Source organism: Hyla sarda, chromosome 12 (genome assembly GCF_029499605.1).
Source record: "Hyla sarda isolate aHylSar1 chromosome 12, aHylSar1.hap1, whole genome shotgun sequence".
Taxonomy (NCBI): Eukaryota; Metazoa; Chordata; class Amphibia; order Anura; family Hylidae; genus Hyla; species Hyla sarda.
In genome coordinates this window covers 38,362,131-38,377,062 of record NC_079200.1, presented here as the reverse complement: position 1 = coordinate 38,377,062, position 14,932 = coordinate 38,362,131, and the positions used below count along the sequence as shown (strand labels likewise).

General features: G+C 46.2%; 1 protein-coding gene across 5 annotated transcripts in view; it reads left to right on the top strand.

Annotated features, from left to right (window-relative positions):
* The window catches only part of KAT7 (lysine acetyltransferase 7), a 50,438-nt gene that overhangs the window by 7,130 nt on the left and 28,376 nt on the right, over positions 1-14,932 (top strand). For 3 of the 5 annotated variants that reach the window (XM_056548029.1, XM_056548028.1, XM_056548030.1), the window contains exons 3-4: positions 13,047-13,223; positions 13,397-13,636. In XM_056548029.1, the coding sequence (XP_056404004.1) occupies positions 13,047-13,223; positions 13,397-13,636 (417 nt within the window). The remainder of the gene's footprint in view (positions 1-13,046; positions 13,224-13,396; positions 13,637-14,932) is intronic. The other 2 variants (XM_056548032.1, XM_056548031.1) reach the window with 1 other exon arrangement.

The window sequence follows — 14,932 nt, the reverse complement described above, 5'->3', positions numbered from 1 at the left end:
GAAGAACAATGCCACACGGAACGTCAGGGATCACCGATGAGTTGGATATAACAGTTTTGTATTTGGATCTTTATACAGTGACCCCCCGACCTACGATGGCCCCGACATACGATCATTTCAACATACGATGGCCTCTTAGAGGCAGCATCAACATATGATGCTTTTGTATGCCATCGCATAAACGGCTATCCGGCAGCGCAGACTGCTTCAGCTGCCCCCGGATAGCCGTTTACGGTGCCCCGTGTGGTCCGCTGACGATCACTTACCTGTCCTCGGGGCTCCGGCGCGTCCTCTTCAGGATCCCCTGCATCGTCGGCGCTCTCCATCGTCGTCATCGCGTCGCTGCGCATGCCGTCCCGTCATCCAATAGGATTGGCGTGCGTAGCGACGTGATGACGGCGACAGAGAGCGAGGATGCCGGGGAAGCGGAGGCCTTGCCGGAGCGTTGGGGACACCTCAGGGACGCGGCGACAGCGATGGACGGCGACATCCAGGGCAGCGGTGACGGTCCGGAGCGGCGGGGACAGGTGAGTACAACTTCCTCTAACAGTGGTCTACAACCTGCGGACCTCCAGATGTTGCAAAACTACAACTCCCAGCATGCCCGGACAGCCAAAGGCTGTCCGGGCATGCTGGGTGTTGTAGTTTTGCAACATCTGGAGGTCCGCAGGTTGTAGACCACTGTCCTATAATTTACATTGCACGGATCCCTCACCATACGATGGTCCGTTTGGAACGGATTTCCATCGTATGTTGAGGGACCACTGTACATTAGACCAGTGTTTCCCAACCAGGGTGCCTCCAGATGTTGCAAAACTGTAACTCCCAACATGCCTGGACAGTACGGTACTCCAGTGGAAAACAATTTATTTTTAAATCAACTGTATCCAGAAAGATAAACAGATTTGTTAATTACTTCTATTAAAAAAAATCTTAATCCTTCCAGTACTTATCAGCTGCTGTTTACTATAGAGAAAGTTCTTTTCTTTTCAAATTTCTCTTCTGTCTGACCACAGTGCTCTCTGACACCTCTGTCCATGTCAGGAACTGTCCAGAGCAGGATAGATTTGCTATGGGGATTTGCTCCTGCTCTGGACAGTTCCTAACATGGACAGAGGTGTCAGCAGAGAGCACTGTGGTCAGACAGCAAAGAAATTAACCCCTTAAGGACCGGAGGTTTTTCCGTTTTTGCATTTTCGTTTTTTGCTCCTTGCCTTTAAAAAATCATAACTCTTTCAAATTTACACCTAAAAATCCATATGATGGCTTATTTTTTGCGCCACCAATTCTACTTTGTAATGACGTCAGTCATTTTGCCCAAAAATCTATGGTGAAGCGGGAAAAAAAATCATTGTGCGACAAAATTGAAAAAAAAAAACGCTGTTTTGTAACTTTTGGGGGCTTCCGTTTCTACGTAGTACATTTTTCGGTAAAAATGACACCTGATATGTATTCTGTAGGTCCATACGATTAAAATGATACCCTACTTATATAGGTTTGATTTTGTCGGACTTCTGGAAAAAATCATAACTACATGCAGGAAAATTAATACGTTTAAAATTGTCATCTTCTGACCCCTATAACTTTTTTATTTTTCCGTGTATGGGGCGGTATGAGGGCTCATTTTTTGCGCCGTGATCTGAAGTTTTTAACGGTACCATTTTTGCATTGATAGGACTTATTGATCACTTTTTATTCATTTTTAAATGATATAAAAAGTGACCAAAAATGCACTATTTTGGACTTTGGAATTTTTTTGCGCGTACGCCATTGACCGAGCGGTTTAATTAATGATATATTTTTATAATTCGGACATTTCCGCACGCGGTGATACCACATATGTTTATTTTTATTTTTATTTACACTGTGTTTTTTTTTTTATTGGAAAAGGGGGGTGATTCAAACTTTTAATAGGGGAGGAGTTAAATGATCTTTATTCACTTTTTTTTTTCACTTTTTTTTGCAGTGTTGTAGCTCCCATAGGGACCTATAACACTGCACACACTGATCTTCATCATTGATCACTGGTTTCTCATAAGAAACCAGTGATCAACGATTCTGCCGGATGACTGCTCATGCCTGGATCTCAGGCACTGAGCAGTCATTCGGCGATCGGACAGCGAGGAGGCAGGTAGGGGCCCTCCCGCTGTCCTGTCAGCTGTTCGGGATGCCGCGATTTCACCGCGGCTATCCCGAACAGCCCACTGAGCTAGCCGGCATGCTTTCGGTTTCACTTTAGACGCGGCGTTCAACTTTGAACGCCGCGTCTAAAGGGTTAATAGCGCGCGGCACAGCGATCAATGCCGCGCGCTATTAGCCACGGGTCCCGGCCGTTGTTAGAGGCCGGGCCCGACCCGCTATGACGCGGGGCCACGCCGTGGCCCCGCGTTATAGATCGGGAGTGGACACATGACGTTCCAGTACGTCATGTGTCCTTAAGGGGTTAAAAAAGAAAAGAACTTTCTCTGTAGTAAACAGCAGGTGATAAGTACTGGAAGGATTAAGATTTATTTTAATTTTTATAGAAGTAATTTACAAATCTGTTTTAACTTTCTGGCACCAGTTGATTTAAAAAAAAAAGTTTTCCACGGGAGTACCCCTTTAAAGGAAAACTGTCATCTTGCTCCCCCGCACTAACCAGCAATACTGGCTGGTAGTGCGGGGGACGCTGATCAGTTTGATGCTTACCATGCCCGGATCTGGCCAAAATCTTTGTTTTTCTGTATATGCTAATTAGGTGTTTACTTGCACAGGCAGCATAACTGGCACTCTGATGTCAGCGCCACTCGTCCGCAGCCCCGCCCAGCTCATCAATATTCTTCCTCTCCCTCTTCTCCCAGCTCTGTAATGAAGAGGGAGGGGAGGAATATTCAGGGATGTGGAAATCCTATCGCCCGACGCCCGGGACAAGTAGTTTTGGGCACCGGGCAGGTGAATTGTTTATAGATTTAGCCCTGTATCGGGCAGGGACAGACCGACTTCCCCCTTATTTTTCTTTAATGCCGGTGTGAGTTGCAGGAGCGGATGTAAGTCTACACCTCACACAGGCGCTCAGGGTGTATGGAGGGGGCTGCTCAGGGACCCCCCAGCCGGTGTGAGGGGATCTCAGGAGTGAGGGCGGAACCCAAGGTCGCACATCTGCAGGAGATGATTAAGCCACGCCCCCCCCCCCCCCCACTCCCGGAGGATGGAGAGCGCAGCTCTGCATAATACAAGATGACAGGGGGAGAATGAGGACGTCCACAGCTCCCCCCTCCCCCACACACAGCCTCTCCCTTCCCCCTGCTCTTTCTACACAGGACCTCATTTATCACGGGGAGGTTTCAAGTATTCAAGGGGGAAAATACAGAGCGGGGGAGGGGAGAGGACGTGTGTGAGGAGACTGCACAGGCTGGGGATTTCACCTCACACCGGCTCAGGTGAGGAGGCCGAGCATGCAGGCGGCGGGAAGGGTGGTTGTATATGTATGTAATGTATGATTGGGGGGGTGTATGTATGATGTGTGCATATGTATGGTGTATGTGTCGTGTGTGTGTGTGTATATATGATGTGTGTATGGTGTCTGTGTGATGTGTGTATGTAATGTATGATGGGGGGCAGCGGCAGGTGTATGTATGATGTGTGCATATGTATGGTGTATGTGTCGTGTGTGTGTGTGTGTGTGTGTGTGTATATATGATGTGTGTATGGTGTCTGTGTGATGTGTGTATGTAATGTATGATGGGGGGCAGCGGCAGGTGTATGTATGATGTGTCTATGTATGGTGTATGTGTCGTGTGTGTATATATGATGCGTGTATGGTGTCTGTGTATGTAATGTATGATATAGGGGGCAGTGGCAGGGGTATATATGATGTGTGTATGGTGTATGTGTGATGTGTGTATGTAATGTATGATGGGGGGCAGCGGCAGGTTTATGTATGATGTGTGCATATGTATGGTGTATGTGGTGTGTGTGTGTGTGTATATGTGTGTATGTAATGTATGATGTGGGGGGGGTGTATGTATGTGATGTATGTATATACTGTATAATATAGGGGGCAGTGGCCGGTGTATGTATGTATATATGTTTTGTACAGGGGCGGACTGACAAGTGCTGCTGCCAGTTGTGCCATCTAATTTTATTTATTTTAAGTGGTTTCTGGCCACCCACACTAAATTGCACCCCCAGAATCCCGCCCCCTTCATACTCACCCACCGACCAAGAGCCCCACGGATGCACGCAAACACGCCCTAACCAAAACTACAACTCCCAGCATGTTGCACCATAACCGAAACTGTAGAACTATAAAGTGTAACATGCTGGGAGTTGTAGTTTTGGTTCGGGTCAGCTGCAGAGCCATAGGCTGCATCAGGGCATGCTGGGTGTTGTAGTTACTAACTGCAATTCCCAGTATTCCTTGACACAGCCTATGGCTCTGCAGCTGACACAAACCAAAACTACAACTCCCAGCATGTTACACAATAACCTTAACTGTACTATACAGTGCAACATGCTGCAACACCCACACAACCATAGACTGTATCAGGGCATGCTGGGTGTTGTAGTTATCTAGTAACTAAATGCAACTTCCAGCATTTTCTGACACCTAATTAGAGTAAATAAAATGCACCACATAAACTGGAGAAGCAGAACCCCCCCCCCCCCCCCGTAACACACCGTTGTTCACTGTTATCCAATCAAAAGACTCCATATATAAGTCCCTATGAAGACTGAAAAATAGTGATTAAAATATTTTAAGAAGTGCGTATATATGTGAATAAGCCCCTTTCCTAATAAAAGTTCTGATAATAACTACAGATCATGTCACACAAGATTACCCTCATCCCATGTATTCCTTGTATATAGAAAAATTGGCGTTATAGGGGTCAAATGGGGGGGGGGGGACTTGCCTCGGGTGTAAAAGGAGCTACAGCTCTCCCGCCGCTAATAGCCTGGCATGCTGCGATCACCTATTAAACCATTAGATCACCGCTGTCTAAGTTGACAGCAGTGTCTAAAGGATCTTATATCCATCCCTGGTGGTCTAGTGGGGTGGATCGTACTATTTTGGGTGAAATTATTTTATCTACCAGGACAAGTGGATTTTCTTGAGGGACAGGTAGATTGTGTTCTGCTTTAGTCCCTTGGACAAGTAGTTTATTATTATTTTTTATTTCCACACCCCTGGTATTGATGAGCTGGGCGGGGCTGAGGACGAGCAGCGCTGACGTCAGAGTGCCAGTTATGCCGCCTGTGCCAGTTATCACCTAATTAGCATATATGGAAGATTTCGGCCAAATTGCTCGGCAGATCCGGGCACGGTAAGCATCAAACTGATCAGCGTCCCTCGCACTACCAGCCAGTACCATTGGTTAGTGCGGGGGGAGCAAGCTGACAGTTTTCCTTTTTAACTTTAATGGGTCTGCAGAAAATCCGCATTAGAATTCCTGCAGGAGATTACATACATGTCAACATACCCTTAGGCAGGGGGCACATAGCCAGAAGTGGATATAAATGGAAGTAGAAATAAAAGGAAAGATGACAACTTCTTCTTGCTTGCAGTGTCAGATGTGCCAAAAGTTTAGATCGCACAGAGTCTCAGTCCTGAGTAATACCCGACTGAAGCGCACAGCAGCTTTCTCTCTATAGACAATTGTTTCCCAACCAGGGTGCCTCCAGCTGTTGCAAAACTACAACTCCCAGCATGCCTGGACTGCCGGAGGCTGTCCAGGCATGCTGGGAGTTGTAGTTTTGCAACAGCTGGAGGCACCCTGGTTGGGAAACACTGCTATAGACTTTAACGCTGTAAACTAATCGGATTTGACAACCGGGAAGTTAAGCGGGTGCTGCGGTCCTTCTGCCGGCTGTTACTCCTAATCGCTGTGGGTTTTAGGACTGATCTAAACTCTTGACACGGACGACTTGTTTTAAAAGTTTTTACAAATGACACTAATACTTTTAAGAACTGCAAAATGCATCAAAAATGTCATGTGGGATTGCAACCTGAAGGAAACCAAACGCAGCGGCAGGGATGGAACTGTAATGGATGGACTCGGAGGCTTTTTCCTGACTTCAAGCAAACATTGCTCTTCTTTCCTAGTCGTGTGCATAATGTGCACACATGAATTATATGCATGGCGCAACCCTCACTGACAGCTGCACCCAGAACTGCTCCCCCCCCCCTCCCCCGCTCATCAGATCTGTGCGTCCCCCCCCCCCCCCCCTCAGTAATCCAGGCAGTAGTATATTATCCAAGCTTTATCTCGCTATGTGAAGGAGCTGGTGCAGTTTAGATTCATCCAGCAGCTCATAGATATTGGTCAGTATTAGTGCAGTTAAAAGGGTACTCCACTGCGAAACATATATATAAAATATATATATATATTTTTTTTTTATTTTTTATTCAACTGGTGCCAGAAGGTTAAACAGATTTGTAAATTACTTCTATTAAAAAATATTTACCCTTCCTGTACTATTTAGCAGCTGTATGATACAGAGGAAATTCTGCTCTTTTTGAATTTCTTTTTTGTCTTGTCCACAGTGCTCTCTGCTGACACCTCTGTCCATGTCAGGAACTGTCCAGAGCAGGAGGAAATCCTCATTGCAAACCTATGCTGCTCTGGACAGTTCTTGACATGGACATAGATGTCAGTAGAGAGCACTGTGGTCAGACAGAAAATAAATTAAAAAAGAGAAGAATTTCCCCTGTAGCATACAGCGGCTAGAAAGTAAAAGATGTTTTAATAGAAGTAATTTACAAATCTGTTTAACTTTCTGGCACCAGTTGATTTAAAAAAAAAAAAAAAAATATGTCACTGGAGTACCCCTTTAAGATTCATCCAGCAGCTCCTAGATATTGGTCAGTATTAGTGCAGTTAAAGGGGTACTCCGCCTATCCAAAGAATAGGGAATAAGATTTCAGATCGCTGCTGGGGACCCCCGGGATCTACCATGCGGCACCCACCTTTAGCTGTCACGCCCCCTCCCATAGACTTGCATTGAGGGGGCGGAGTGTGACGTCACACGGGGCGGAGTTGTGATGTCACGATCTTCCGTACCCGTGGTCGAGATGGATTCAGCCTGAGGACCTCCAGCGGTTCCGGAAGCCGCTAAAGGTGGTTGCCGCATGGTAGATCCTGGGGGTCCCCAGCAGCGGGATCCCGGCGATCTGACATCTTATCCCCTATGCTTTGGATAAGGGATAAGATGTTTAGGGGCGGAGTACCCCTTTAAGTTCAAGTATGTTGTATTTCAGCTTTGTATGGGCTTAAATTAAGACACATGTCTGATTGTTTCTACATTGAGATAATCTCTTTTGGAGAAAGCTGCAAGGTAAACTGTGTCTCTTACAGATATAGATGATGTGATCTCTTATTCACGGAGTCTTATCTGACAATACAGAGCCATAGAAAATGCCACAGTCTAGTATGAGAAGTACTGGGGGAGTGTTCTTGGGTTGAATATGGTCAAAGACTAGGTCTTATGTGGACAGCGGTTCTTGGCTATTTGTGTCATGACCAGTCCGGTAGAGAGTGAAGCACACTAACATGCACTTCACCGGGCTATAAAGATTACAGTGGGTCTCAGGACTGAGACCTTGGGTGATCTAAATGTTTGACATGTCTGGATGATATGTGAAGAGTTTATGTAAATAACAGTGATGCTTTAACCCTTAAGGACTGAGTGATTTCACATTTTAGCATTTTTGTTTTTTCTCCTTTAAAAAATCATAACCCTTTCAATTTTGCACCTAAAAATCTGTATTATGGCTTATTTTTTGCGCCACCAATTCTACTTTGCAGTGACATCAGTCATTTTACCGAAAAATCCACGGCGAAACGGAAAAAAATTTTAATTGTGCGACAAACTTGAAGAGAAAATGCCATTTTGTAAATTTTGGGGGGCTTCCGTTTCTACACAGTACATTTTTCGGTAAAAATGACACCTTATCTTTATCTTTATTCTGTAGGTCCATACGGTTAAAATGATACCCTACTTATATAGGTTTGATTTTGTCGCACTTCAGAAAAAAATCATAACTACATGCAGGAAAATGTATACGTTTAAAATTGTCATCTTCTGACCCCTATAACTTTTTTATTTTTCTGTGTTCAGGGCGCTATGAGGGCTCATTTTTTGCGCCGTGATCTGAAGTTTTTAGCGGTACCATTTTTGCTCTGATCAGACTTTTTGATCACTTTTTATTAACTTTTTTGTGGTATAAAAAGTGATCAAAAATGCGCTATTTTGGACTTTGGAATTTTTTTGCGCGTACGCCATTGAACGTGCGGTTTTAAAAGCGGTATATTTTTATAATTCGGACATTTCCGCACATGGTGATACCACATATTTTTATTTTTAGAAACTTGTTTAACTTTTTTTTTTACACTTTTTTTTTTCGCGAGCTCATAGCTCCTATAGGGTCCTATGAGCTTGCAATGGCTGATTGCATACACAGATTGTTGCCTTCCCATTGCATGGCAACAAGCTGTGTAATCGGCAGTTGATTGCTCCAGCCTGTAACTCGGGCATGGAGCAATCAATCAGAGCCAGGACGCCGACGGAAGAAGGTAGGGACCTTCTTCTCTCCGGGTAGCTGATCGGGGCATCACGATTTTATCGCGATGACCCTGATCAGCCCGACTGAGCAGCCGGGAAACATTTACTTTCACTTTCAATGCGGCACTCAGCTTGCATCGGAAGGGTTAATAGCGCGTGGCCGAACGATCGTGGCCGCGGGTCCCGGCGCTGAATCGGTGCCAGGACCCCTCGTTATAGACAGGGACCGGACTTAGGACGTACTCGTACGTCTTAAGTCCTTAAGGGGTTAAGGAGGATGTTTAGGATTACAAAAACATGGCTTCCAGATGCAATACCACACATAGACTATGGACAGTTGTGGACATTTTTTTTTTTTTTTTTTTTTTTTTTTTTTTTTTTTTTTTTTTAGTGTCCTATTTTTGTAATGCTGTGCAATTGCTTAAAGAGAACATGTGACCAACCCCCATAATTTAGATTTTACAAAATAATGTAGGTGGCCCTGATCAAACACTGATAAATGTAAGGTAATGCACATGGGGAAGAATAATCCGGGCTGGGATTATGTATTAAATGGGAGAACACTTGGGACGACTGACGTGGAAAAGGACTTGGGAGTCTTAGTTAACAGTAAATTTAGCTGTAGTGACCAGTGTCAGGCAGCTGCTGCCAAGGCAAATAAAATCATGGGGGGCATCAATAGGGGCATAGATGCCCATGACAAGAAAATAATTCTACTGCTGTACAAATCACTAGTCAGACCACACATAGAATACTGTGTACAGTACTGGGCACCAGTGTACAAGAAAGATATAGTGGAGCTGGAGAGGGTTCAAAGACGGGCAACCAAAGTAATACGGGGAATGGGAGGACTACAGTACCCAGAAAGATTATCAGAATTAGGGTTATTTAGTGTAGAAAAAAGAAGGCGTAGGGGAGACCTAATAACTCTGTATAAATATATCAGGGGACAGTACAGATATCACATGATCTATTTATACCCAGGACTGTATCTATAACAAGGGGGCATCCTCTACGTCTGGAGGAAAGAAGGTTTCTACACCAGCACAGATTGGGTTCTTTACTGTAAGAGCAGTGAGACTGTGGAATTCTCTCCTGGAGGAGGTGGACATGGTGAACTCTGTAAAAGAATTCAAAAGGGGTCTGGATGCATTTTTGGAGAGTAATAACATTACAGGTTATAGATACTAGATTTATAGGGACAGAACGTTGATCCAGAGATTTATTCTGATGCCATATTTGGAGTCGGGAAGGAATTTTTACCTCTAGTATGAGGGTTTTTTGCCGTCCTCTGGATCAACTCAGCAGGGACTCATTAGGGATATAGGTTGAACTTGATGGACTCTGGTCTTTTTTTTTCAACCTGATCATGTCCATTCCCAGTTCTATTGTCTGCTGGGTAGCAGTGTTATATTGTGTATGACCAGCTGTGCATACTCTATGCCAGTGTTTCCCAACCAGGATGCCTCCAGCTGTTGCACAACTACAACTCCCAGCATGCCTGGACAGCCAAAGGCTGTCCGGGCATGCTGGGAGTTGTAGTTGTGCAACAGCTGGAGGCACTGTGGTTGCAGCTGGAGGCACTGTGGTTGGTGAAACTCAGCTCTATGCACTTGGCTGTCTGACGAGCCGAGCAAAACAAAGGGACAAAGCGCTCAGCCGAGCAGTTCTGTGCCTTCATTCTAGCGATCGGTTGGGGTCTCAGCATCCAGTCCCCACCAATCACAATTTTTTGAATAAAAGTTTATAGGTACACTTTCGACTATTTTTGTTTCTGTTTCCTAGGGATCGACCGATTATCGGTTTGGCTGATATTATCGGCCGACATTCACGATTTTGGACGTTAGCGGTACCGGAAATTACCTTGCCGATAATGCCCCACACCGCCCCCCCGCACCGCACCCAAAGCGCCCGCTTTAAATCAATGATCTGCAGCGGCTTCGCTTGGGGGTTGGGGGGGGGGGGGTGGAGAAATAGCCGATAACTTATACCAATATTCCGGTAGGTTATCATCTATCGGCCTTAACCTCCACAGATTATCGGTATCGGCCCTAAAAAATCGATATCGGTCGATCCCTACTGTTTTTACATAAAGTGTTTATTTACATGCTACGCCGCGGTGAGGATTTATGGCTATCCCCCCCCCCCCCCTCAGTGCTTGGCTCTATCAGGATGGTAACACATCTAACATCCCCCTTATATTAAGCTGATGAACTTACAACCTCCGTACTTTACACTGCATGTCAGTCTTCCCTTAAGCTGCTTTACTGTGCGCTTTTTACTTCCAGCTTTCATGTTAACTTGGTGCAGGTCTGTATACTGGGGTCAGCTAGTGGGGGTTGTGTACTAGACGTCCAGGCAGCGGCTGTATACAGACCAGATCTGAGATCACTCGGTCAGGGATGACATTTGTCTATTGAAGGTGCGGCTACTAATCACATGGAGAAGTGTCAGGCCAAATGTCACACGGTTCACTAGCTTATTTCCTGAACCTTAGACCAGTGTTTCCCAACCAGGGTGCCTCCAGCTGTTGCAAAACTACGACTCCCAGCATGCTCGGACAGCCTTTGGCTGTCCGGGCATGCTGGGAGTTGTAGTTTTGCAGCAGCTGGAGGCACCCTGGTTGGGAAACACTGCCTTAGACTTTAAAGTGTTTACTATCATTTAAAAAAAAACAAAAAAAAAAACTTTTATACATGTTATGATAATTATTAGAGATGAGCGAACTTACAGTAAATTCGATTCGTCACGAACTTCTCGGCTCGGCAGTTGATGACTTATCCTGCGTAAATTAGTTCAGCTTTCAGGTGCTCCGATGGGCTGGAAAAGGTGGATACAGTCCTAGGAGACTCTTTCCTAGGAATGTATCCACCTTTTCCAGCCCACCGGAGCACCTGAAGGCTGAACTAATTTATGCAGGATAAGTCATCAACTGCCGAGCCGAGAAGTTTGTGACGAATCGAATTTACTGTAAGTTCGCTCATCTCTAATAATTGATTGCTAGACACGACCGGGTGAAGCACATGGTAGCATGTTTCACTCCCTGGCTCCATTCTCAATCCATCATGTTGCAAATGACAGGCTCCATAAACTTAAATGGCCAGTCAGGGAGTGAAGTACTCTGCTGTGCGCTTCACCCAGGTGTATCTAGGGATTGGTGTGGTCTTGGCAATGAAATCTCAACCGTTTTAAACTTTTGACATGTCTGCTGACTGAAGGAGTTGCGGAGTTTGGGCAATCGCTGCAGCCTCTTCAGTATTAAGCAGTCCTGTACATTTTGGTGTCTGGTACTACATGCAGATAAATCCTATTCATTTGAAAGGGCCTTGACCTGCAGTACCAGGCACAGTGTCATTGTGGCAGTATAAAAAAAAAAATACTCATCGCTTAACCACAAGGTACGTAAAGAATGTCTGATCGGTAGGGGGCTGACGGCTGGGACCCTCTCCGATCATAAAAATAAGGATCCCATGTTTCTCTGTCTGAATCCCAACCGCTCCATTCGGCTCCATGAGCTGGACCGATCGTCTACGGCTGTATTTGGCTGTTTTTCTTTGGCCCATAGTGCTGACTGGAGCGGCCTTGTGCTTGTCTGACCACCACCCCTGCGGATACATCCTGAGTGTCTAAGGAGTAAACACCGGTTGCCGCCTGTTTCTTTACAACGTGTCCTCTGAAAAAATTAGATCAGGAAGCTGGTTGCTATTGGCAACATCACTACTGTTCATTTTTGCCAGTTTTGTGTACATGTGATTAGTGGCAGCATCTTTTATGTCAGTGTTTCCCAACCAGGGTGCCCCCAGCTGTTGCAAAACTACAACTCCCAGCATGCCCGGACAGCTAGGAGTTGTGGTTTTTTTTAACAGCTGGAGGCACCCTGGTTGGGAAACACTGTTTTATGTGTTACTACATCTGGTCTTGTGCATCCAGTAGGTAAATCTTCTAGTGTTAGTTTTCAGTAGCATTGCTCTAGCTTCTCAGTGTATAGACCAGGCATGGGCAACATTCTGCCTGAGCAGTGAGACTTCATAAATATGTGCCTTTAAAGGGGTACTCCGCAGCTCAGCGTTTGGAACAAACTGTTCCGAATGCTGGAGCCGGCGCCAGGAGCTCGTGACGTCATAGCCCTGCCTTCTCATTATGTCACGCCCCGCCCCGCCCCCTCATTGCAAGTCTATGGGAGGGGGCGTGACAGCTATCATGCGCCCCCCCCCTCCCATAAACTTGCATTGAGGGGGCGGGGCGTGGCGTGATGAAGGGTCGGGCTATGATGTTACGAGCTCCCGGCGCCGGCTCCAGTGTTCGGCGCAGTTCCAAACGATGAGCCGCGGAGAACACCTTTAAGTTTAGAGGCTTGTGCGCAGAAGTTGCCCATCTCTGGACATAGGCCCGGCGGTTATGTCTCCTTCTGCCATATAGTCATGGTTAGGAAGCTGCAATCACAGGGCAGGTCACGATAAGGTTGACCGTGTCGGCGAGTGAAATTGTGGTTTGTATTAAACCAGATTCCAGCCCGGTTGGCAATCTGCAATCGTTTGGTGCAGAGGAGCCGGCCTACTCCACTCGGAGAGTGACCCGCAGCCAGCAGCAGCCCACCCCCGTGACTCCGAAAAAATACCCGCTCCGACAGACCCGCTCATCGGGATCGGATACCGAGCAGGCGGTGGACTTTTGTGACAGAGGTACGGGGGTGCAGCCGAGCTTGCACTACTGCCGGACGTGCTCTCTCATGTCATCGTAGATGCACGCTGGCTGTCTGTTTAGCTGTGACCCTGTAGAGTAGACTCTTCTTTGTGTGCTTTCTGCCATATTCAGTTGTTGGTGGTTGCTAAACCATTTATTCCATCTGCCGTAGATGCTAAAAATGCCGGGGATCATGACGAATCCCCACCGCGCACTCCTACCGGGAACGCACCATCATCGGAATCTGATATAGACATTTCAAGCCCCAACGTATCTCATGATGAGAGCATCGCAAAGGACTTGTCCATGAAGGACTCCGGCAGTGACCTTTCACACAGACCCAAGCGAAGACGGTTCCATGAAAGCTACAACTTCAATATGAAGTGTCCCACCCCCGGCTGCAACTCTCTAGGTAACTTGTTTTGTTTGTCCATACAGTGATATGAAGACAATGGAAGACCTGGTTTCAGACTGCGACAATGCAGCCACATTTCAGGGTGGGAAGTCCAGGTATTGTGGTTACAATATACAGTAGCTGTCTAATAACACCCTTGAAGGGGTACTCCACTGGAAAACTATTTTAATCAACTGGTGCCAGAAAGTTAAGCAGATTTGTAAATTACTTCTATTAAAAAAAAAAATCTTAATCCTTCCAGTACTTCTCAGCTGCTGTTATGATCCACAGGAAGTTCTTTTCTTTTTGAATTTCCTTTCTGCCTGACCACAGTGCTCTCTGCTGACACCTCTGTCCATGTCAGGAAGTGTCCAGAGCAGGATAGATTTTCTGTGGGGATTTGCTCCTACTCTGGACAGTTCCTAAAATGTCCAGAGGTGTCAGCAGAGTGCACTGTGGTCAGGCAGAAAGGAAATTCAAGAAGAAAAGAACTTCCTGTGGAGCATACAGCAGCTGATAAGTACTGCAAGGATTAAGATTTTTATTATAGAAGTAATTTACAAATCTGGCACCAGTTGATAAAAAATTTTTCCCCAGTGGAGTACCCCTTTAAAAAGGTTCTTCAGTTTTAAGTGAAGCCTAAAGGGGTTTTCCAAGAGAGAACTCTCGTCCTCTATCTGCAGGATAGGTGGTCAGTCTGGTCGGCGAAGGTTTGACTGCTGAGACCCCTACTGTTCATGAGAACAGGGGTCCCCGGTCTCCCTGGTTAAATGGAATGGCAGTCAAACATCTTTGTCAGGGCCATAGAATTGAATGCCTGCTTGTCGAATCTGCGGCTGTATTCACATGGGGAACAGGGGACCCCCATTTTTGTGATCTGGGAGGATCACAGAGATCAGACACTAAACATCTTTCAGGGTACTGCTTAGATTTTAGAGCAATGTTTCCCAACCAGGGTGCCTTTAGCTCAGTGCTGGACGGTATGACCAAAAATGTGTATCACAGTATCTTTCAAAATTATGGCGGTTCCACGGTATTTGACTCCCCCCTCGAATGAATTATCAGCCGCAGTGCCCTGAGGAACTAATCAAATATGACCCGCGGGTGCTGCTCTGTTCCCACCCCCCCACCAAATGAACTATCAGCTGCAGCGCTGTCCCCACATCGGGGGACTAATCATGTTACCCGCAGGCACTGCAGATGAATGAGTTGTGAGCCGCGGGCGCAGGACTTTTGTTCGGAGAAGCAAAGCTGTCACCTCCCCCTGCAAGGGTAGAAAGCCAGTGGGCTGATCAGAAGTTCTGCAGCGCCCGC